This window comes from Urocitellus parryii, chromosome 10 (assembly GCF_045843805.1).
Source record: "Urocitellus parryii isolate mUroPar1 chromosome 10, mUroPar1.hap1, whole genome shotgun sequence".
NCBI lineage: Eukaryota > Metazoa > Chordata > Mammalia > Rodentia > Sciuridae > Urocitellus > Urocitellus parryii.
The window spans coordinates 45,239,681-45,264,614 of record NC_135540.1 but is presented as its reverse complement, the minus strand read 5'-3'; the positions used below and the strand labels follow the sequence as shown (position 1 = coordinate 45,264,614).

Below are 24,934 nucleotides of genomic sequence, written 5' to 3'. Positions count from 1 at the left end.
ATTCCCTATATGTATAGTTCAGTTGAACCACTGATTGCCTTGTTATATTCTTTCTAGGTTCTTTTTGAGATAAAAAAAAAAGTCACTGGTTCAGAACCAGCAATGCTATAAACAGGGTAGAAGATACCAGGCAACCCAATGAGAAGCAAAGGGACTGTGTTGCTTATGAAGTGGTATTTTCACAGTCTTTCTGAAATTGGTTCCCTCTTTCCATTTAACTGCCTCTTAGTTCAAGTTCTCATTATTTTATTTTGAACCAAACCAATAAAATATTATGTATTTTTTTTATTTCAGTCTCCAGTCCATCTTCTTGTGGCTAGAGTGATCTTTCTATGATATACTTATTTATTTGTTAAAAAGGAAACAACTTTTGAAACACCAAGTTTAAAAATATAAACTCTTTAATATGATAAATAATGTTCTTCATGTTCTTATTCCTAACTTGGTCTCCCACTTAACCTGATATTTCTAGGCATCCACAATTCCTCCTACACTTGAATTACATTTCAGCAGTTCCAACTTTGCAATTTTCATAAGTTCATGCATGCTCACTTTTGTGTTTTTGTACTGTTAATACATATTCTCAGTATACTCTGTCTTCTTCACCTGGCTAATTCCTATTATTATCATTGTAAACATTTCAATATTCTTTTATTTTTACTTGTGCTCAGTATTTCATATGTACTTTCAGTTTATTGACAGAAGTCTATGTAATTAATTTTGTAATACTTGAATGAGGGTGTTATGAATGGCTTTATTGATTCTTTGTTTTCCACTTATGTATATAGAGTATATTTATTTTTGCCATCGACATAATAATATATTGGATACATGAGGTTGTGTGCTTGCTTTTAACATTTTTAAACAAATTTTAGTACTTTCTCATTATTTTTACAATTATTGGGTAGATTCATTAGGTGCTCTGCCATGTTCTGATGACAACTGCCTCAGAACTAGCCTTGAGTTTAGCTTTCTTAGTTTTCATATTTTTTTATCTTATACTATGATAATGAATGTATGAACTTAAAAATACACCTTTGTGAGGTGTAATAATGTTTGTATAGAAATTTGCACAAAATATAAATATATAGGTTTTTTTGGTGAAAGGTCAATTCAAGAAATGGAACATTGCCAAACTTTCCTTTTTAGTCATAATCCTTTTACCTGCAGGTAAGCACTATTCCACAGATAAGCACTTCAGGTAAGCACTATCTTGATTTTTTTAGTATTGCTTCCTTGCTTTTCTTTACGAATTATTAAATCCTTTTATTATTATGAATCATTTTTCTTTTTCCTGATACTTCTTGTTCTAAAATCTGCTTTGTTGAGTTTTAATATAGTCACTCTAGCTTTCATTGAGTGTTGGATGCATGATGCATCTTTCCCATCATTTTATTATTTTATTTTAATTTTATTTTTGAAGTACTGGTGATTGAACATAGCATACTACAGGGACATAGCCACATCAATGTTTATAGCAGCACAATTCACAATAGCTAAACTGTGGAATGAACCTAGATGCCCTTCAATAGATGAATGGATAAAGAAAATGTGGTGTATATATACACATGGAATATTACTCAACTTTAAAAGAGACTAAAATGATAGCATTTGCAGGTAAATTGATAGAGATGGAGAATATAATGCTAAGTGAAATTAGTCAATCCCAAAAAACCAAATGCCAAATGTTTTCTCTGATTTAAGGCTGCTGATTCATAATGTGGTGGTGGAGATGCATGGAGCATTAGATGAAATCTAGATAGGGCAAAGGGGAAAATGGGAGGGGGATTCATGGGGGTAGGATAGACAGTGGAATGAGATGGACATCATTACCCTATGTACATGTATGAATGGTGTGACTCTAGTTTGTGTACAACTGGAGATATGAAAAATTGTGCTGTATATGTGTAATATGAATTGTAATGCATTCTGCTGTCATATATAACAAATTAAAATTAAAAATGAAAAAAGCAAACAAAACCTCCTAAAATAAACAAATGATTCTTGATTCATTTGCATCTCAATACATGTGGGCCTCAAAAAATGTTTAAAATAAGGTATCATCTACTATTAATTGAGATTAGTAAGATTTTATATAACTAATTATCATGATAAATCCTTACTGTAGCACACATTTTTCTTTAGGGTACCAGATTTAGTGTTCAAGTTATGAGTGCTCACTGTTAAATATAGCTGTTCTATTCTTTCCCATCTGTTTCAATGTACATATTGCTTAAGTGATATTAGTTCTCTATATAGTTTATAAATTTTTTATAAATTAGTTTTTCAGTAGACTACACAAATTTGTCTGATTTTATGATTCTTTGTTCCAATGAAGTTTGCATCTTGGGTTTGTAAATCTTTGTTTAAAGTCCAGGAATCAAGAAATATTTACTGAGTACCAACTAGATGCTAAGGCAAGGAGACAATACCAGTGCATGTGTTGGAATTCTGCTGTACATCTACTTGAAATTCTCTTTGTATAGGCTATTTATATATGTTTATGAATATATAAGTTTATATATGCTGTATATATTGTTTATATATGCTATTTTCTATAAATAATATATTCTATTTCAAATAGTAAAGCAATGGTCTTCTGAGGGTAAAACTGTTTTATCAGTTAAATATAAATACCACTTTCATGCCAAACAAATATGATTAGAAGACAAAAGTCTTTTGTATTTTATTTTCTTTAGGCATTTTTTTCTGTTGTTCAGTAAGTCCACTCCTTTAGGTTCTTATTTTAATATATTAATAAAATCTGATATTATAATAATAACTTCTGTGGTAGCCATTAATTCTAAAAATATAGTCTTAATGTTAAGAGTACTAAATGATTACATGCTTTTGTTTTTTTTCTCCAAAATCTTTGGTATCCTATTGAATCGGCCAGTGATGCAATTTTTTTTTAATAGGTGGCTGTGCACCATTTCTTTCTTCAAGTACCAGAGAAAGTGCTTTTACTATTGCTTCTGACACTGAAAAAGCTGTTCCAGGTCCAGGGCACTATAATGTTTCAGAAGCTCAGGTACATTTATATTGTTATTGTCTTGATTAATAAAGGCTCATGATTTTTTCCCTCTGGTAGTCTAAAATATCATTGACATATTTTATCCTTATAATAATCTTATTTTTCTTTTCAATCTATATTTTATAATTAAAATAAAATAAAATAAATGCATTTGATGTTGATTGCCTGATTGGGTAGTATTCATTGTTCCATGTCTTCTATAAGACACAAAACATTATTACATGCTATGTGGTCCATGAGATTAGGTGATTAAGAGTCTTGAGTGGATTATGGTTCCTTGACAATATCCTGGTCAGGCTCTTGAGATTGTACAGAAACAAGAGACAGATGAGACAATGGCAATGACTTTAGCTTTGGAGTACAATACAAAAATCAATTTTTGGTCAAGTCATGTAGAAGAGGGATGGCAGTAGAGTGAAGAGGTTAGTTTTAGTGCCATATTCTAAAGCTATAGTCATTGCCATTGTCTCATCTGTCTTCTGTTTTTGTACAGTCTTGAGTCTATGACCAGAATATCTTCAAGGGTCCCCATTCATGTTCATAAATGGTGGCTATAACTCCAGTATCCTCATAATCATGAATATCAACTTTTACCCTTTTGAAATTTTATTTGAATTAGATGGCTATTAGTTGATAATTTTCTAATTCTGGAGAATGCACATATGTTCCATAATGAGCCATGTAAGATTCCTCCAGAGTGTTCTATGCATTAAACAATGTTTAAAACTAATGTAAGCATAAAATAAAACTTTGCCAATAAGTGACATAAATCTTGCTGGAAATTATCAATATGTTATTTATGAAAATAACTGATCCTAAGCAAACTTGAAAGGTTTGCTTTTTCACTGCAATATGAATGCGAACATTTAAAAAGCTCATTTCAGAAAAATGTTTTCCAATAGCCTGGAAAGCATATACTCTATTCCTTCTTCACAACTTTGGAAATTCCTCTCTTTGATTTCTGTTTTTAAACTGCATTTTCTTGTATTGTCTTAGAGTGCTCTAAGTACAGTATATTTTAGTTTGAGTTCAAAGATAAAACTTGACAACTCATTGTCCTCTTTTACTAGAACTGTGTTTTTAATCAAAGGTCTTAACTTTCTCAGGTTGGGTTTTTTTTTTTTTTTTTTTTTTTGGTGCTACTAGGGATTGAACTCAGGGCCTTGCACATGCTAGGTAAGCACTCTACCTCTGACCTATATCCCCAGTCTCTCCCCTTTTTTTCAGGTTGTTCTTAAAGCTGTTTGTTTATAATATTTAATACTTGTCAAGTAGAAGTTAATTATAAAGCACTTCTTTTAATTATTCAATAAATAATTTTCTTTCCAAATTAGTATAATATAAAAGGAGGCCGTAGTCTACAAAACCGAGAGAAACGTTTTAAGAAGTTTATTTCAGACAATCCGGGACCTGCAAGCTATGATCAGTCTTATCCTAGAACATTAAAGATCCTGAACAGAAAAGGACTAGAAACTAAAGTGAGTCTTCAATCAGTATGTTGCTATTTTATATTATGCTTCTAATGACATTTCTTTTATTTAAAATGAAATAGAAAAGGTTTAAGTGATGTTGAGTACACTTAAAATGACATACTATAACCAGGTGCAGTAACTCATGCTTGTAATCCCGGTGGTTTAGGAGGCTGAGACAGGAGGATCCTGAGTTCGAAGAGAGCCTCAGCAAAAGCAAGGCACTAAGAAACTCAGTGAGACCCTGTCTGTAAAATATAAAATACGCTGGGGATGTGGCTCAGTGGTTGAGTGCCTCTGAGTTCAATCCCCTGTAACAGAAACAAAAAAAGTCATTATAAAAATTAGTAAATTTGCTAATATCCATATTATAGTTTATAATTTAATGTTCAATGATGTTTGTAAAGTTCAGTTTTTAAGAGTTTTATCATCTGACTTCATTTTTGCTCTTGATAAATCTGTAATTATTTCCAATGTCTTTGTTGAATTAGTAAGGTAATATTAAATACCATCTGTTTAACTATATATAGAGTATTTATATAGAAAGTATTTACCTGTATATAGAGGAGACTGTGTTCAAAGTACTGTTAATAATACAGAGAAATTAAGAACATCATTTCTGAATTAAAAAAGCTTCATGTTTAGATGGGTAGCTTCTAATTCAAGGCTAAATGAATGATCATGTCAGTAAATGTCACAGGAATTTAGAGAAGGGAGGGAATAGGAAAAGAATTGACTGACTTTAAAGAATGATTCACTAAGGGACATAAGACCTGCCGAAATTGAACCAGGGTGATGTAGAAAATTTAAAAAGATGAATTTTCAGTAATTAAATTGAAGATGCCAACAAAAGCCTTCCAACAAAGAAAAGCCCAGGATCAGATGGATTCTCAGCCAAGTTCTACCAGACCTATAGAGAAGAACTAACACCACTAATACCATTCTTCTTCAAATTATTCCATGAAATAGAAAAGGAGGGAACCATTGCAAACTCATTCTACGAAGCTAGTATTACCCTGGTACCAACACCAGACAAAGATACATCAAACAAAGAAAACTTCAGACCAATATCCTTGATAAATATAGATACAAAAATTCTTAATAAAATATTAGCAAACCACACACCAAAACACATTAAAAAGATAGTGCACCATGATCAAGTGGGTTTTATCACAGGAATGCAAGTTTGGTTCAACATATGGAAATCAATAAATGTAATTCACCACACAAATAGATTTGAAGACAAAAATTACATGATTATCCCAATAGATGCAGAAAAAGCATTTGACAAAATATAGCATCCATTCATGTTTAAAACACAAGAAAAACTAGGGATGGTAAGAACATACCTCAATATTATAAAAGTTACATATGACAAACCAAAGGCCAACATCATTTAAAAGGAAAAAAAGTTGAAAGCATTCCGTCTAAAAACTGGAATAAGACAGGGATACCCACTTTCACCACTTCTATTCAAGGTAGTCCTTGAAACTCTAGCCAAAGCAATTAAAATGAAAGAAATTAAAGGGATACAAATAGGAAAAGAAGAGCTCAAACTATCTGTTTGCTAATGACATGATCCTATATTTAGAAGACCAAAAACAACAACAACAACAAACTTTATTATAAAATTTCTAGAACTCATAAATGAATTCAGCAAATTAGGATACAAAATTAACACCCATAAATCATTGCATTCCTATATTCCAATGATGAATCAGCTGAAAGAGAAATTAGGAAAACTATTCCATTCACAATAGCCTCAACAAAACAAAATAAAACTTGGGAATCTAGGAATTGATTTAACAAATGAGGTAAAAGACCACTACAATGAAAACTACAGGCCACAAAGAAACAAATTGAAGAAGACCTTAGAAGAAGGAAAGATTTCCCATGTTCTTGGATAGGCTGAGTTAATATTGTCAAAATGGCCATCTTAACAAAAGTGTTATACAGATTTAATGCAATTCCTATTAAAATTCCAATGACATTCTTTGTAGAAATAGAAAAAGAAGTCATAAAATTTGTTTGGAAAAAATAAGAGGCCCAGAATAGGCAAAAAATGAAGCAGGAGGCATCACAATACTAGACCTTAAATTATGCTACAGAGCTTTAGTATTTGCACCAAAACAGGCATGAAGACCAATGCAATAGAACAGCCACAAAAATACAGTTATCTTATACTAGACAAAAGTGCCAAAAACATACACTGGATAAAAGATAGCTTCTTCAATAAATGGTGCTGAGAAAACTGAGATTCCATATGGAGTAGAATGAAATTTAATCCCTATTTCTCACCCTGCACAAAACTCAAAGTGGATAAAAGACTTTGGTATTAGATCAGAAACCCTGCACCTAAAGATTATATAGATCCAACACTCCAATATGTTGGCTTAGGAACTGACTTCCTTAATTGGATTCCTAAAGCATGAGAAGTAAAATAAAAAAATCAGTAATTGGAATGGCATCAAACTAAAAAGCTTCTTTCTAGCAAAAGATACAAGAGCAGGAAGAGAGAGCCTATAGAATGGGGGAAAATCTTTGCTACTTGCACCACAGATAGAGCATTAATATCCAGGATATATAAAGAACTCAAAAAACTTAACACCAAAAATAAATAAAACAATAAATGAGCAAAGGAACTAAACAGACACTTCTCAAAAGAAGAAATATGAATGGTCAACAAATATATAAAAAGTTAAATATCTCTAGCAATTAGAGAAATGTAAATTAAAACTACACTGAGATTTCATCTCACTCCAACCAGAATGGCAATTATCAAGAATATAAGTTATAATATATGTTGGTGAGGATGTAGGGAAAATTGCTGGTGGGGCTGCAAATTGGTGCAACTCTGGAAAACAATATGGAGATTTTTCAAAAAAACCCAAAAAACAAAAAACTAGGAATGAAACCATCATTTGACCCAGTTATCCCATTACTTGGTGTATATCCAAAGGAGTTAAAATGTGCATACTACAGTGACAGAGCCACATCAGTGTTTATAGCAGCACAGTTCACAATAGGTAAGATATGGAACCAACCTAGATGCCCATCAACAGATGAATGGATAAAGAAATTGTGGTATATATACACAATGAATATTACTATTTCATAAAGAAGAATAAGCTCGTGCAGTGGTGCACACTTTTAATCCCAGTGGCTTAGGACACTGAGGCAGGAGGATAGCGAGTTTAAAGTCAGCCTCAGCAACTTAGTCCCTAAGCAACTTACCAAGACTCTCTAAAATAAAATGTAAAAATGGTTGGGAATGTCGCTCAGTGGTTAAGTGTACCTGAGTTCAATCCCTGGTGTTAAAATAAATAAATAAATAAAAGAAGGAAATTTTATGACATTTTCTGGTAAATGGAAGGATTTGGAAACTACTGTGCTAAGTGAAATAAGCTAATCCAAAACAAACAAACAAACAAATAAATAAATAAATAGCAAATATTTTATCTGATTGTGCAACTAAACCAAAGGGGAAGAATAGAAGTTCATAAGATTAGATCAAGGGGAATGAATGGAAGAGAGGTGGGATAGGAATAAAAAATCCAATGAAAAGAATCTGACATAATTTTCCTATGTACATATATGAATATACCACAATCAATCTTACCATTGTGTGCATCCACAGGAATAGGGCCCTAATTAGAATAAGATATATTGCATGCATTTATAATTTTATCAAAATGGATTCTGCTGTCATGTATAACTAAAAAGAACCAGTAAAAGAAAAAAGGAAAAAGAAAAAAGCATGATTCATTAAGTAGTTAAAAACATTAAGATTGATAAATCCACATGAATGAAGATATTGAGGTGTTTAGTAGCGTGATATGTTCAGAGCAGTACAGAGTTCTTTGGAACATTTGTAGTACAGGATTTAAGGGAAAGCAGCAGGAGGATGGGGTGAGGAAGGAGATAAGGGCTGTATTTTGGAAAGCCTTGACATGCCAAAAACACCATTTGAAAGTACAACTTGGTAATTAATCTCAAAATATCATTAAAATCACTTTTTTGTTTCTATTTCCATGCAACATTATATTGTAGACATTTTTCTGCTATGTAGCCTTCATAATTAGTGTATTTATACAAGACAACAGTAATATGGAGATAAATTAGGAGTTTCAAGGAATGAAGTCAGGAAATATTATTGAAAAATAAAAAGTTTGTTTTTCTATGGCAGGTACTATAATAGTGTTTGTGTGGCATTTTTTTTCTTTTTGAATTAATAATTTTTGCTTTACTAAGCAAGTTGCAAATGAGAGAGAATCCTCTTATGATAGCTTCAATAATAATAGTATATATTCTCATTGTTTATACATGGAGACTTGAATTCACTCCTCTAAGTTACTTTTACTGAGCAAACATTTTTGGCTTTATTTATTTATTAGGTCAATATTTAATAGTTGCCTTTTTAGAAATTTAATATTTTTTTTATTCCCTTGTGCTTGCCTTTGAATGAAAAATCATAAAATGTTTTCCTTAAAGAAAATTTCAAGAGCACCTACAATTAACAGAAGTGTTGATGTTCCTTCAATTCCTTCTTGTGGAAAGTCATATGGTTATAATATTAATGAAGATGGAAGTATTATAAAACGCTTTCCACCTGCTAGTGATCCCACACTTGGGCCAGCGTACTACAAACCTCAATTTGTAAGTATAATACATTTCAGAATGAAAGTTTGGAAATTAGTTTATAATTGTATATGTTTCAATTCATGTAACACTAACTGCAGTAGAAATAGACTTCAAATTTCAGTGGCTTCATACAGTTGAATTTCTTTTTCTTATGCATATGGGAATCTATATTCAGCTAGCAGAAGTGTATGAAGGATTGTGAGTGAGAGGTTTCTGTAAGCAAGGCTAAAGCTCAGTCACAAGGCTGTATTTTACTAACAAAGAGACTAACATAATCTCACTGTGGCAGAGTGCTTGCCTAGCATGTGTAAGGCACTGGGTTCGATCCTCAGCACCACATAAAAATAAATATATATATAAGTTTGGGGTATGATATCCTTCAAATTGTTAAGAGCTTTTTTCTTAAAATATTTCTATTGTAATTTATGTAATATATGAAAAACAGATGATGCAACAAAAAAATGGCATCAATGGGTACACGTGGCAGAGAATAAAGAATTTAGAGAAGGAGTACAGGCAAAACATTAAAACAAGCAACAAACTCTGAGGAAGGATAGATTTCTGATTTTCATAGTTGACACATTATATTATAAAACATGTCTGTTTTCAACAAAAATTTATGAAACACTGAGAATTAAAATATGGCTTATATACTGTAAGAGAAACTGTTATTGAGGAGGCCAGAATGTTGGACTTACTAAACCAAGTCTTTAAACCAGCTATTTAAAATATGTTCAAAGAACTAAAAGAAACTATGTCTAAAGAACTAAACGGAAGTGTAATGTAAAAACAGTATATACCAAATAGTATCATTAAAGAAGAGATTGACATTATAGAGAAAGAAAACAAGTAGAAATTTTAGAATTGAAAAGATCATAGTGGAAATGAAAAATTTGATACAGGAATCCAACAGCAGATTTGAACTAGTAGAGGAAATAATCAACTTGGAGACAAGTAAGTTGATATTATGCAATTTGATGAACAGAAAGAAAATAGGATGAAGAAGAATATACATAGTTTTAGAGACCTGTGGTTGACATCGAACATAACATAGGCATAATGGGAATTCTAAGGAGAGGAGAAAGAGAGGAAAGGGAATAAAGAATATTGAAAAAATAATGCTTGAAAGCATTTCCAATATGATGAAAAATATTAATCTATCCATACAAGAAACTCAACAAACTCCTACTAGGATAAATACAAAGAGATGTGATTAGTGATTAACATTGGGAGCTACCGATGGCTGTAGTGTGTTATCTTTTTGTGACTGTGAATAAAATACTTGACAAAGAACAACTTAGAGGTGAAAAATTTTATTTTGAGTTCTCTTTTTCAGAGGTTCAATCCATGGTCAGCCATCTCCATTACGCTGGGCTTGAGGTGGTGCAGAACATCCTGGCAGAAGGGAAATGCTGGAGGAAAACTACTCACCCCATGGTAGCCAGGAAGCAGAGAAAAGGAGGAGCTGGGGATAAGAAATAATCCTCAAGGGATTATTGACCCTCATTGACCCACCTCCTTCAGGCAGGCCCCACCTGCACGCAGTTACCACACAGTAAAGTAGTCCTTTCAAGTGTTTAACCAACCAAATGGCGCAATCCACTGATTAGGTTATAACTCTCATAATCTAATAATTTCGTGCTGAACATTCTTGCATTAACACAGGAGCTTTTGGGGATACCTCATATCTAGACTACAATATGTGGGATGATATAATCAAAGTGAGGGAAAATACTGTCAATCATGAATTTTATTATAAGTGAAACTATTCTATGAAAATTAATGAAAACTAAGACATTCCCAAATAAGTGGAAATGGAAAAAATTTTTTTATTTACAAGGAATACTAAAAAGTTTAGGCTGAAATGAAAAGTTATTAGCTAGTAACTCAAATTCACACAAATAATTAAAGAATGGTAAGATAAATACATAAGAATGTTATTTAACTTTTGTAATGCTTTGATTCCTATTATGTAAAAAATTAGAAATGATATATTTTTTGTTCAAATATAGGTGAATATTTTAAGACATAGTGAACTTTCTACACTATGAAACTTTTGAAGAAACTGGTTACTTCTGGTAAAATAGAGTAAAGGACCTTATAAATTGTATAATAATTTTTTTCTTCCCCCTGAGAGTTCCTACTCCTTTCTGGTAATGAGACTTTAGTCTCAAGAATACTTCACATTCCCTTTCTTTGCCAGACCTGTTCTTTCAGGCCTTGACAAGCCTATCACCTGTTAATAATAACTAATTATTAGTTCTCATCAATAGACAGTGGCAAGTATCTTAGATGTTTGATTAAGATATGCCTAAGAGAACAACAGAGATCATTTTTGTAAAAATTACAGTGAACTCGATAAAAGTGCAGTGGTCCTGATATCAGGATATTTTTTACAAGGTGAAAGACAAGTTATGAGCAGCGGTGTAATGGAGCCAGGCTGCCTGTGTTTGTTTCTTGAGTCCATTACTTAATAGTTAATGGCTCATTGTCAAATTATTTAGCCTCTTTTTGCTTAATTGCCTTATCAGAAATATTCTTGAGAAAACTGTAGTTTGATATACTCAAATTAGTATTTAGTTTTCACAATAGCCATAAATATTTGGCTTTAACTTAAGTAATTCCCTGATTCCTCTTAACTTAAATATCAAATATAGTTCTTGCTCTAAAATTATATTTTCTATATAAATTATTTCTTTGATTTGGAATAATGTATCATTAATTAGAAGGCCTAAATAATGCCTCCAAGCTTCTTTATATATATAAAACCTTTTCCCCATATGACTAAGCATTACTTTGATATATAAACTTGATTTCTTTCTGGACGAATTATTCAGACAGAAAGAAGAAGAAAATTTATTACATAACATTAATATTAATAGGGCCAATTTATTAGATAATCTGTTTTAGTAATTTTGCATCAATCTAGTTTATACTTCCTAGAATAAAAATCCAAATTTAATTTAAAAAACACATAAAACATAGATTAACATACAAATTAAAGTCAGTTTTTAATATTCAGGAAGATTCAGTAAAGTTTAATTGGAATTGAACTTTGATGTTTTGTGAAATCCCCATCTTGAACTTGAGAGAGAAATAAGAGGGTGGGTGGCGAAGCTTAGTGGCTAACAGCTTTATTTTCTTCTGTTTCTCCTGCAGAATAACAGTTTTTCACAGACTACTGCATAAGTAATACTTTAGTAATGTTAAATCAAATCTTATTTACATTTCTGATAATTCTGTGGAGCCCTTTATGTACATTTTAAGATAACACTGTATGTGGGCTCAGTTTCCAGATATAAATTATTAGTAGAAAATAAAGAAAATAATCTAAAAGATGAGTATTTATTGTGGTTCTTCTCTAACTGGTGAGTCACATCTACTGAAGGAATCTGATAAACCTTAAATATAGAATCAAGTGTTTTACAAAAACTTTAGCAACATTTAATTTGTAAAGATACATTGTTTTATATAATATTTTAAGTGATAAAATTTAGTTTTTTATCATTTTTCAGAAATACCCAGGAAACTGTTAGATGTAAATTTTTTCAGGGGTGGATTTCACAAGCAAGGTTGGCAGTTAGAATTATGATACTGACATTTAGTAATGATAGCATGCTGTGAGCTACCTGTGCACGGCCTAACTGAAAAGCAGTCCATTAGTGTTTAAATTGATGCTCTTTGGGACTTCCAATTTTTCACAAATCCTACTTTCATATTTAATTATGAAAGGATTGGGGGTAAAAGTTATGAAGTCCCTTCTTCATTCATTTAATTGTCAACGAGAGTAGCAGTTAGTAATTCTTCTTCAAATTTTATTATAGTGTTCATTTAAAATAATGCAGCTCCAAGCTGAGTTTGCTTCAATTAAGTCATATTTTATTTGCTAATGACTTTCCAAGTTGACAATGACCTTGAAGTGAGCACCGTCAACACTTCTTGATGTAATACAGGGTGTGATTTAGAATTGAGTGTACCAATTTGTTCTGCAGTTTTGTCTATATTTTTAAGAGGTTTTTAAATTAAATATCATTTACTTGAGTACTGTAAAGGTTAGTGAGTTAAGTAGTCATCAGCTCACATGGTTTAAATGTAATTAATTTTATTGTATACAAAGAAAGGAGTTTACTAAAGTCTTGAGTTTTTATGTGTGTATTTATGCACATATACATATATGCGTACATATGTGATCTTTCCTTTGACTCTATTACTTTTATAATTGTTCAATTTCTGAACCATAAAATCTCAATAATGTAAATTCAACTGAAAAAATCTTATCTGACATAATTCTCCTCAAGATCCTGAATTGCTGTGTTAAAATAGTTACTATAAAAGCTTACCATGGGCCTGGGGGTATAGTTCAGTGTTAGAATACTTGCTTAGCATGAAGAAAGCCTTTTATTTGATCCTTAGCACTGGGGGAAAATAAGCTTAACTTGATGTTTTAGGCTAAAAAAAAAGATAGAAAAGGTGACTTAACACAATGCTCTTTTAAAATACTGACTTTTTTGACAAATCTGTAGACTACAGTAAATATATTAGGTATGTGGAACAATTAATGAAATTCTGCTTTATTTCTAAGTAAAAATAAAGTACAATATAAATGGCAAATATTTTCTTTCTATCATCAAAACATCCTGTGTAGTTTTAGCAAAAAGAAAGGGTTGTGTGGTGAGGTACTGTGTCTTCAAGTTCTATTGAATGTAATAGTCTGAACGCAGCACTGACCTTTTAGCAACAAGCTGCTTTTCAGCTGCTCCAATGGATGCCCTGGTTTGTGTTAGTATATGTCTACTAGTATCTGCTTCTGTGCTGAATATGTCAGGCTCTGCCACTTTTGTGTGCCATTCAGCTATGTGTTACAGCATTTGCGTCTGCAACCCCAGACCCTTTGGATGTTCATCTATCTTATTTCATTCATCATGGTTATTATTAGGATTCCCAAAACTGTGGTGTGTGTGTGTGTGTGTGTGTGTGTGTGTGTGTGTGTGTGTGTATAAATGTCTTACAAAGTTTGGTGGGATAGTTCTTTGAATTATTCAAGTTTTTATTCATAGCCATAGTCTTTCAAGGATCTGACAGGGAAGGGGTTAAGCTTCAGAATCATGTATTAATTAGAATCCCTACTTACAATAATAATAACAACAATATCTTACTTTGATATAGTGATTTATAGGACTAAATCATCCATCACTCATGGTGTTAAAACTAAATGTCCTTAGTAAGGAGGGGAAAATACCTCTCTGTTCTTTATGTTATAATGCAGTAGAAGAAATCTGTAGGTAATAATCTAAGCACACTGATAGCATGTACAATGCTGGAAATATTTCTAAAAGAAATAAGGATTCATCCTTTTTATTTATATAACACATCTTTCATGCTTCATTGGATTACAAGGAATGAAGAAAATAATAACAACAAACATTAATGTTTGTTTATTGGTCAAGCATCAGGTTTTTTTTTTTTTAATCTACTTACTAATGTAGAGGACCTCAAGCCTTCCACACAGTTCCCTTTCCCAAGTATTTCTAGAAGTCCTCAGGGGCTGTCCCAGCCATGCTCTTGAATAAGTTTGTTTGCACTCAGTACAGCAGTAGCTCCACCAGGCTTTTCAGTCTCTTGCTAGATGGTGCTCTCTGCTGGGCATTTCCATCAGTGTTCTCTAGCACAGCTAAAACTGCAGGTTGAGCTGGGGTGAAGTGAGGAGGATAATACCCTTCTTTCCTTATACTCTAATAGAAGGGTTTAAAAGTAGCAATGCTTTTAATGAAACATTCTTTTAGATTTTTCTTCATAGCATAATTGCATACTGCAAGAATACAGGCATAAATCCAGTCTGTGTTAGGAGGTAAATTCAGTCAACAGAAAATTCTTAGTGTTTGGTGTTGCCACTCTTTTGACACAAATATTTTCTCACTGGGTGAAAAGTCATTATGATTAACAGTGGATTAGTTTTCACATTCACCTTCTGATTGGTTTGCTCTTAGTTCCAAAACATCCCAATATATGTCTGAATCCTACCTGGACATAGTTGGTGACTCTGTGTTCCTTTACCTTTAGCTCTAACATCCAGCTGTGCCAGCTTCTGTTTGTATTTTGTTGTTGAATCCCATAGCATTTAGAGTGGTGTCTTTCTAACTAGAGATTGCTGCCTACTCACAGTCCAGGAGTCTATCATTTTCTCCAGTTTCTGTCTTTCTGGGGATGTTAATAAGAGTTCCACTGAGGTTCCTTTCACATGTAGTAGATTCCTTTTCTGGTTCCAGTCTCTATTGTTCTGCATCTTATAGAAATTCCTTAAAGTGTCTCTCATGTGAATGATATTTTCTATGTTTTAATTGATTTTATTTTTTAAATACACGACAGCAGAATGTAATACAATTTTTATTACATATGTAGAGCACAACTTTTCATATCTTTGTATAAAGTATGTTCATGCCAATTCATGTATTTGGTTTTTTTTAATTTCATGTACTTGGTTTTTTTTGCATTACAATTCTTATTACACATATATACCACAATTTTTCATATCTCTGTTTGTATATAAAGTAGGTTGACACCCAATTATTGTCTTCATACATGTTCTTTGGATAATGATGTCCATCACATTCCACCATCCTTGCTAATCCCCTGCCTTCTTCCTCTCCCTTCCTCCCCTCTTCCCTATCTAGAATTCATCTCTTCCTCCCATGTTCCCCCTTCCTACCCCACTATGAGTCAGCTTCCTTATATCAGAGAAAACATTCGGCATTTTTTTTTTTTTGGATTGGCAAACTTCACTTATTAGCATTATCTTCTCCAGTGCTATCCATTAAACCGCAAATGCCATGATTTTATTCTTTTTTATTGCTGAGTAAAATTTCATTGTGTATATATGCCACATTTTTTTTCTCCATTCATCCACTGAAGGGCATCTAGGTTGGCTCCACAGTTTAGCTATTGTGAATTTTGCTGCTATAAGCATTGATGTGGCTGTGTCCCTGTAGTATGCTATTTTTAAGCCCTTTGGGAGATGATAGTTCGAGAAGATGGATAGCTGGGTCAAATGGTGGTTTTATTCCCCGATTTCCAAGGAATCTCCATAATGCTTCCATATTGGCTGCAACAATTTGCAGTCCCACCAGCAATGTATGAGTGTACCTTTTTTCCCCACATCCTCACCAACACTTATTGTTATTTGTCTTCATAATAGCTGCCATTCTGAACAAATATATGAAAAAATGTTCATCATCTCTATCAATAACAGAAATGCAAATCAATACTACTTTATGATATTTTCTCTTTTTAAGCCTGATAATTTGTGCTTATTTTATGTACTTTTGAAATTTTGGGTTGAGGTGAAGGGGTATGAGTTTGAACTGAATTTATGCTTTTTATCACTAATATTTGCCATTTACTTCATTAATATTATTTATAATGATAATTGACAGAAGTTGATTCTACTGCATTAAAATAATCAACCAGAATACTTGACACTATACATTATGTTAATTTTATTCAATATATACTGTTTTACTAATCCAAGCTTGTTTTAATGCTGTATTTTTATAAACATAGTTTTTCGAATGCATTGAAAAAAAATAAACTAGAGTTTCTTCTACTATTAGTTAAAAATGAGTTTTTTTAAAAAAAATTTATGGTTGCTTTATGAAGTAAGTATTAGTTCAAGAGAAAATTCCTTAAAGAGGTGCTACTATTATTGCATTGTACTTCATTATTTTAGTTTCTGTAGAAACCAGGTCCTTTAATTTTTGTGGTTCATGCATAATTTTGGCACTTATTATAGTGGAAGTAAAGGAAAAATAATGGTTGATTTCTCATGTTACAAATTATTTGGTATTAAAAAGACTGATTCTGTCCTCAAACATTAGTATAAAATAAACTAGTTATTATTTTAATTTATCATTTACTATTTGTTACTCTTTGAAAAGTTTACATGAACATATTTAAAAATACCAGGGAGTTAGAAATTGTCTAATATCTGTTGGTAATGTTTGCATTTTCTCTGTTTAATTAAAGTAATTTTCAATAGGCTTTTTCTTTCTCTAAATAATACAATTCTTTCCCTTCCTTTTATTAAAGATGGGAAGCTAATTTCATTGACCTCTGTTATTTAGAGTATTGACTCTACTGCCAAGAGCACAGCTATTCAAATTGGTTGAGGATATGTGTGAGGCATTTCTCTGAGAATTCTGGCTGATTCAGGAATGGGATGGGGCACCTTAGTGACAACTTAGCTTGGGATCTGTGAAAGAACATAGCATTTACCAATGGAACCCTTTTGACCAAGGCTACCCTAGCTTTAGATTTAGACTTAAGTAAAATTTGAACCTTGTTTCAGAACATATTTAAACTATGTCTCATCTTTACTTTTGTTTTTTTTAGGGTGTTTCCAATGCAACTTTGAAATACAAAGGCATACATTTTGGCAACTCTACAGGAAGACTAGAGTTCCCTAAAGTGTCTGGTCCTGGCCCTGGAGAGTATGATATAATCCAGTAAGTATAGGTGTAAAAAATTTTTGTCTTTAATGTAGTTCTTGAGTATAAATTGATCTAATTTAGACTAGGCTATTTAGTTAATAAAGGTAAATTAATATGAAGAACTCAAAGAAATGTTGTATTTTGGAATAACCTATTTAAAACTATTGTTTTTTTAATGAGTCAGATTCTGTACCATTTATTTTATGTGTATTACCTCATTTAATCTTTTTTTTTTCTTTTTTTTATTATTGGTTGTTCAAAACATTACATAGTTCTTGATATATCATATTTCACATTTTGATTCAAGTGGGTTATGAACTCCCATTTTACCCCATATACAGCTTGCAGAATCACATCAGTTACACTTCCATTGATTTACATATTGATATACTCATGTCTGTTGTATTCTGCTGCTTTTCCTATCCTCTACTATCCCCCCTCCCCTCCCCTCCCCTCCCCTCCCCTCTTCTCTCTCTACCCCCACTACTGTAATTCATTCCTCCCCCTTGTATTATTTTTCCCTTTCCCCTCACTTCCTCTTGTATGTAATTTTGTATAACCCTGAGGGTCTCCTTCCATTTCCATGCAATTTCCCTTCTCTCTCCCTTTCCCTCCCACCTCTCATCCTTGTTTAATGTTGGTCTTCTTCTCGTGCTCTTCTTCCATAGTCTGTTCTTAGTTACTCTCCTTATATCAAAGAAGACATTTGGCATTTATTTTTTAGGGCTTGGCTAGCTTCGCTTAGCATAATCTGCTCTAATGCCATCCATTTCCCACCAAATTCTATGATTTTGTCATTTTTTAATGCAAAGTAATACTTCATTGTGTATAAATGCCACATTTTTTTTTATCCATTCGTCTATTGAAGGGCATCTAGGTTGGTTCCACAGTCTTGCTATTGTGAATTGTGCTGCTATGAACATCGATGTAGCAGTGTCCCTGTAGCATGCTCTTTTTAGGTCTTTAGGGAATAGACCGAGAAGGGGAATAGCTGGGTCAAATGGTGGTTCCATTCCCAGCTTTCCAAGAAATCTCCATACTGCTTTCCAAATTGGCTGCACCAATTTGCAGTCCCACCAACAATGTACAAGTGTACCCTTTTCCCCACATCCTCGCCAGCACTTATTGTTGTTTGACTTCCTAATGGCTGCCAATCTTACTGGAGTGAGATGGTATCTTAGGGTAGTTTTGATTTGCATTTCTCTGACTGCTAGCGATGGTGAGCATTTTTTCATGTACTTGTTGATTGATTGTATGTCCTCCTCTGAGAAGTGTCTGTTCAAGTCCTTGGCCCATTTGTTGATTGGGTTATTTGTTATCTTATTGTCTAATTTTCTGAGTTCTTTATATACTCTGGATATTAGGGCTCTATCTGAAGTGTGAGGAGTAAAGATTTGTTCCCATGATGTAGGCTCCCTATTTACCTCTCTTATTGTTTCTTTTGCTGAGAAAAACTTTTTAGTTTGAGTAAGTCCCATTTGTTGATTCTAGATGTTAACTCTTGTGCTATGGGTGTCCTATTGAGGAATTTGGAGCCCGACCCCACAGCATGTAGGTCGTAGCCAACTTTTTCTTCTATCAGATGCCGTGTCTCTGATTTGATATCAAGCTCCTTGACCCATTTTGAGTTAACTTTTGTGCATGGCGAGAGAAAGGGATTCAGTTTCATTTTGTTGCATATGGATTTCCAGTTTTCCCAGCACCATTTCTTGAAGATGCTATCCTTCCTCCATTGCATGCTTTTAGCCCCTTTATCAAATATAAGAAAGTTGTAGTTTTGTGGGTTGGTTTCTGTGTTCTCTATTCTGTACCATTGGTCCACCCGCCTGTTTTGGTACCAGTACCATGCTGTTTTTGTTACTATTGCTCTGTAGTATAGTTTGAAATCTGGAATCGCTATACCACCTGATTCACACTTCCTGCTTAGTATTGTTTTTTGCTATTCTGGGTCTTTTATTCTTCCATATGAATTTCATGATTGCTTTCTTTATTTCTACAAGAAATGCCATTGGGATTTTGATTGGCATTGCATTAAACCTATAGAGAACTTTTGGTAATATCGCCATTTTGATGATGTTAGTTCTGCCTATCCATGAACAGGGTATATTTTTCCATCTTCTAAGGTCTTCTTCAATTTCTCTCTTTAGGGTTCTGTAGTTTTCATTGTATAAGTCTTTCACCTCTTTTGTTAGGTTGATTCCCAAGTATTTTATTCTTTTTGAGGATATTGTGAACGGAGTGGTTGTCCTCGTTTCCATTTCAGAGGATTTGTCGCTGATATACAGGAATGCCTTTGATTTATGCGTGTTGATTTTATAACCTGCCACTTTGCTGAATTCATTTATTAGCTCTAATAGTTTCTTTGTAGACCCTTTTGGGTCTGCTAGGTATAGAATCATGTCATCTGCAAATAGTGATAATTTAAGTTCTTCTTTTCCTATTTTTATGCCTTTAATTTCTTTCGTCTGTCTGATTGCTCTGGCCAGTGTTTCGAGAACTATGTTGAACAGAAGTGGTGAGAGAGGGCATCCCTGTCTTGTTCCAGATTTTAGAGGGAATGCCTTCAATTTTTCTCCATTCAGAATGATGCTAGCCTGCGCATAAATTGCTTTTACAATGTTGAGGTATGTTCCTGTTATCCCTAGTTTTTCTAGAGTTTTGAACATAAAGGGATGCTGTACTTTGTCGAATGCTTTTTCCGCATCTATCGAGATGATCATATGGTTCTTATTTTTAAGTCTATTGATGTGGTTAATAACATTTATTGATTTACGTATATTGAACCAGCCTTGCATACCAGGGATGAATCCTACTTGATCATGGTGCACAATTTTTTTGATATATATTTGTATCCGATTCGCCAGAATTTTATTGAGGATTTTTGTGTCAAGGTTCATTAGAGATATTGGTCTGTAGTTTTCTTTCTTTGAAGTGTCTTTGTCTGGTTTCGGAATCAGGGTGATGTTGGCCTCATAGAATGAATTTGGAAGTTCTCCCTCTTTTTCTATTTCCTGAAATAGCTTGAAAAGTATTGGTATTAGTTCCTCTTTAAAGGTTTTGTAAAACTCTGCTGTATACCCATCCGATCCTGGGCTTTTCTTAGATGGTAATCTTTTGATGGTTTCTTCTATTTCCTCAATTGATATTGGTCTGTTTAGGTTGTCTATATCCTCCTGACTCAATCTGGGCAGATTATATGATTTAAGAAATTTATCGATGCCTTCACTATCTTCTATTTTATTGGAGTATAAGGATTCAAAATAATTTCTGATTATCTTCTGTATTTCTGAAGTGTCTGTTGTGATCTTGCCTTTTTCATCCCGTATACTAGTAATTTGAGTTCTCTCTCTTCTTCTCTTCGCTAGCATGGCTAAGGGTCTGTCAATTTTATTTATTTATTCAAAGAATCAACTTTTAGTTTTGTCAATTTTTTCAATTGTTTCTTTTGTTTCGATTTCATTAATTTCAGCTCTGATTTTAATTATTTCTTGCCTTCTACTTCTTTTGCTGTTGTTTTGCTCTTCTTTTTCTAGGATTTTGAGATGAAGTATGAGATCATTTATTTGTTGGTTTTTTCTTTTTTTAAGGAATGAACTCCAAGCAATGAATTTTCCTCTTAGAACTGCTTTCAATGTGTCCCATAGATTCCGATATGTTGTATCTGTGTTTTCATTTAACTCTAAGAATTTTTAAATTTCCTCCTTGATGTCTTCTAAAACCCATTGATCATTCAGTAACCTATTGTTCATTCTCCAAGTGATGCATGATTTTTCCTTCCTTCTTTTATCGTTGATTTTCAGTTTCATTCCATTATGATCAGATAAGATGCATGGTATTATCTCTACTCCTTTATATTGTCTAAGAGTTGCCCTGTGACATAATATATGATCTATTTTTGAGAAGGATCCATGTGCTGCTGAGAAAAAAGTGTAACTACTTGATGTTGGGTGGTATAGTCTATATATGTCAATTAAGTCTAGGTTGTTAATTGTGTTATTGAGTTCTATAGTTTCTTTATTCAACTTTTGTTTGGTAGATCTGTCCAGTGGTAAGAGAGGTGTGTTGAAGTCTCCCATGATTATTGTATGGTGGTCTGTTAGACTTTTGAACTTGAGAAGAGTTTGCTTGATGAACATAGCAGCACCATTGTTTGGGGCATATATATTTATGATTGTTATGTCTTGTTGGTGTATGGTTCCCTTGAGCAGTATGTAGTGTCCCTCTTTATCCCTTTTGATTAACTTTGGCTTGAAATCTATTTTATTTGATATGAGTATGAGCATTGGGGGAGGGGCTGGCTCCGCCCCTCAGCAGGCTGCTGGGCCTGATCTGCCAGTTGTCACAGTCCCGCCTACCTTGCAGGCACTGGGGGAGGGGACGGGCCTGCCCCTTAGCAGGCCGCTGGACCTGTCTTGCTGGTGGGTCGCAGGACCGAGTTCCCTGCAGGTGCGTGTGGCAGCTCTGTCACTCGGCAGATTGCTGGGCCTACCTCATTTAATCTTAACAAGTCTCTGTGGTTACTATTGTTATATGTATATTTTGTTATTGAAAAATCCAGGGATCAGAGAGGATAAAGAACATATTCAAGATCATGTGGCCATTTACATGATAGAGCTGGACTTAAGTGAGGCCAGTTTGATTACACAGCTCATGTCATATCTAAGTACTAACATATACTGTGCTTAATTTTAAATTAGATGAAAAGTCAGATGATGACCCAGGGATTCCTCATGTTATCCCTGGCTCTGATCTTCATTCTTTTGACTATAAGATGGTTTTAAAAAGCATTTTCATTCACTGTGAATCAGATCTATAACATTAAGTTCAGGGTTTACAAAAATTAATTAGTAAATTTCTGGTAAAATAACTTTATCTTTGGTTTATACTACCATGGAAGGCAAAATGATCAACCATCATGTTGTTCTCATATTCTGTTATTTCTTCCTGTGATTAATTTTTAAAACGGATTCCAACTTGATTTTTGCTTACTTCTTTCTCTGAGAGCACGAGTTTTCTCCTGAAAAGACCCATAATGATTACCTATTCAATTACTTTGCTTGAAACAGTCAGACATCTCTGTGTCCCAGCAATGGACATAGCTATTTCTTTAGACTCCCCTGCTATAGTTCATTCATTGAACAAACAGTTTGAATATTTATTGTGCATCATACTGAACCTAATAATTAAGAATAAAAGGAATAAAACAACGCCTTTGTTTTTGGGAATTTATATTCTAGCCCATTGTTCTTTTCAGTTTTTTACTTTCCTAACATGAATGGTACATCTGTATTTTTATTTATTTATTTTTTAGTAATAACACTAGAAACTGCTTCATTCTTTTTGCTAAGGGTTGCTTTAGCTTTTCTGGGTCTCTTATTTTTCCAGATGAATTTCATGATTGCTTTTTCTATTTCTATGAATAATGCCATTGGTATTTTGATTGGAATTGCATTAAATCTGTATAATGCTTTTGGAAGTATGGTCACTTTGATAATATTAATTCTGCCTATCCAAGAGCAACATAGATCTTTCCATCTTCTAAGGTATTCTTTGACTTCTTTCTTTAGAGGTCTGTAATTTTCATTATATAGATATTTCACCTCTTTTGTTAAGTTGATTCCCAAGTATTTTTTTGAGGCTATTTTAAATGGGGTAGTTTTCCTTTCTGAGGGTTTATCACTGATATACTGGAATGCCTTTGATTTATGGGTGTTGATCTTATATCCTGCTACTTTGCTGAATTCATTTACTAGTTCTAGAAGTTTTATGGTGAAACTTTTAGGTTTTCTAGGTATAGAATCATATTATCAGCAAATAGTACCAATTTGATTTCTTCTTTTTCTATGTGTATCCCTTTTTATTTCTTTCATCTGTCTAATTGCTCTGGCCAGTGTTTTAAGAACTATGTTAAATAGAAGTGGTGAAAGAGGGCATCCCTATCTTGTTCCAGTTTTTAGAGGGAATACCTTCAGTTTTTCTCCATTTAGAATGATGTTGGCCTTGGGCTTAGCAAAGATAGCCTTTATGATGTTGAGATATGTTCCTGTTATCCCTAGTTTTTCTAGTGCTTTGAACATAAAGGGGTACTGTATTTTGTCAAATGCTTTTTTTACATCTATTGAGATGATCATATGATTCTTATCTTTAAGTTTATTGATGCTACAGAGCAATAGTAACAAAACAGCATAGTATTGGCACCAAAACAAACTGGTAAACCAATGGTACAGAATAGAGGACACAGAGAATAACCCACAAAATTACAATTATCTTATATTAGATAAATGTGCCAAAAATATGCATTGGAGAAAACATAGCCTCTTCAGCAAATGGTGCTGGGAAAACTGGAAATCCATATGCAACAAAATGAAATAAAACCCCTATCTCTCACAATGCACAAAACTCAACTCAAAATGGATCAAGGACTTAGGAATAAAACTAGAGACCCTGTGTCTAATAGAAGAAAAAGTAGACCCTAATCTCCATCATGTGGGATCAGGCCCCATCTTCCTTAATAAGACTCCTTTGATACAAGAATTAAAATAAATAATTAATAAGTGGGATAGACTCAAACTAAAAAGTTTCTTCTCAGCAAAAGAAACAATATGTGAGGAGAATAGAAAGCTTACATCTTGGGAGCAAATTTTTACTCATCACACATCAGATAGAGCACTAATCTCTAGGGTATATAAAGAACTCAAAAAGCTAAGCACCACAAAAACAAATAACTCAATGAATAAATGGGCCAAGGACCTGAACAGACACTTCTCAGAAGATGATATACAATCAATCAGCAAACATATGAAAACATGTTCATCATCACTAGCAATTAGAGAAATAAAAATCAAAACCACTCAAAAATTTCATTTCACTCCAGTCAGAATGAAGACAAACAACAATAAGTGTTAGTGAGGATGTGGGGAAAAAGGTACACTTATACACTGCTGGTGGGACTGCAAATTGGTTTAGCCAATATGGAAAGCAGTATGGAGATTTCTTGGAAAATTGGGAATGGAACCACCATTTGACCTAGCTATCCCTCTCCTTGGTCTGTACCCAAAGGACTTAAAAACAGCATACTACAGGGAGACAGTCACATCCATGTTTATAGCAGCACAACTCACAATAACTAAACTTTGGCACCAACCTAGATGCTCTTCAATAGATGTATGAATAAAAAAGTGGCATATATACAGAATGGAATATTACTCAGAAATAAAAGAGAATAAAATCATGGCATTTGCAGGTAAATGGATGGAGTTAGAGAAGATAATGCTAAGTGAAGTTAGCCAATTCCAAAAAACCAAATG

The 24,934-nt window shown here is 33.2% G+C and overlaps 1 protein-coding gene across 1 annotated transcript in view; it reads left to right on the top strand.

The window, feature by feature from the left end:
- Positions 1 to 24,934, top strand: part of Stpg2 (sperm tail PG-rich repeat containing 2) — a 522,341-nt gene that overhangs the window by 6,382 nt on the left and 491,025 nt on the right. Inside the window, exons 2-5 of the mRNA XM_077803111.1 lie at positions 2,919 to 3,031; positions 4,369 to 4,516; positions 9,008 to 9,159; positions 17,530 to 17,642. Of these exons, the coding sequence (XP_077659237.1) occupies positions 2,919 to 3,031; positions 4,369 to 4,516; positions 9,008 to 9,159; positions 17,530 to 17,642 (526 nt within the window). The remainder of the gene's footprint in view (positions 1 to 2,918; positions 3,032 to 4,368; positions 4,517 to 9,007; positions 9,160 to 17,529; positions 17,643 to 24,934) is intronic.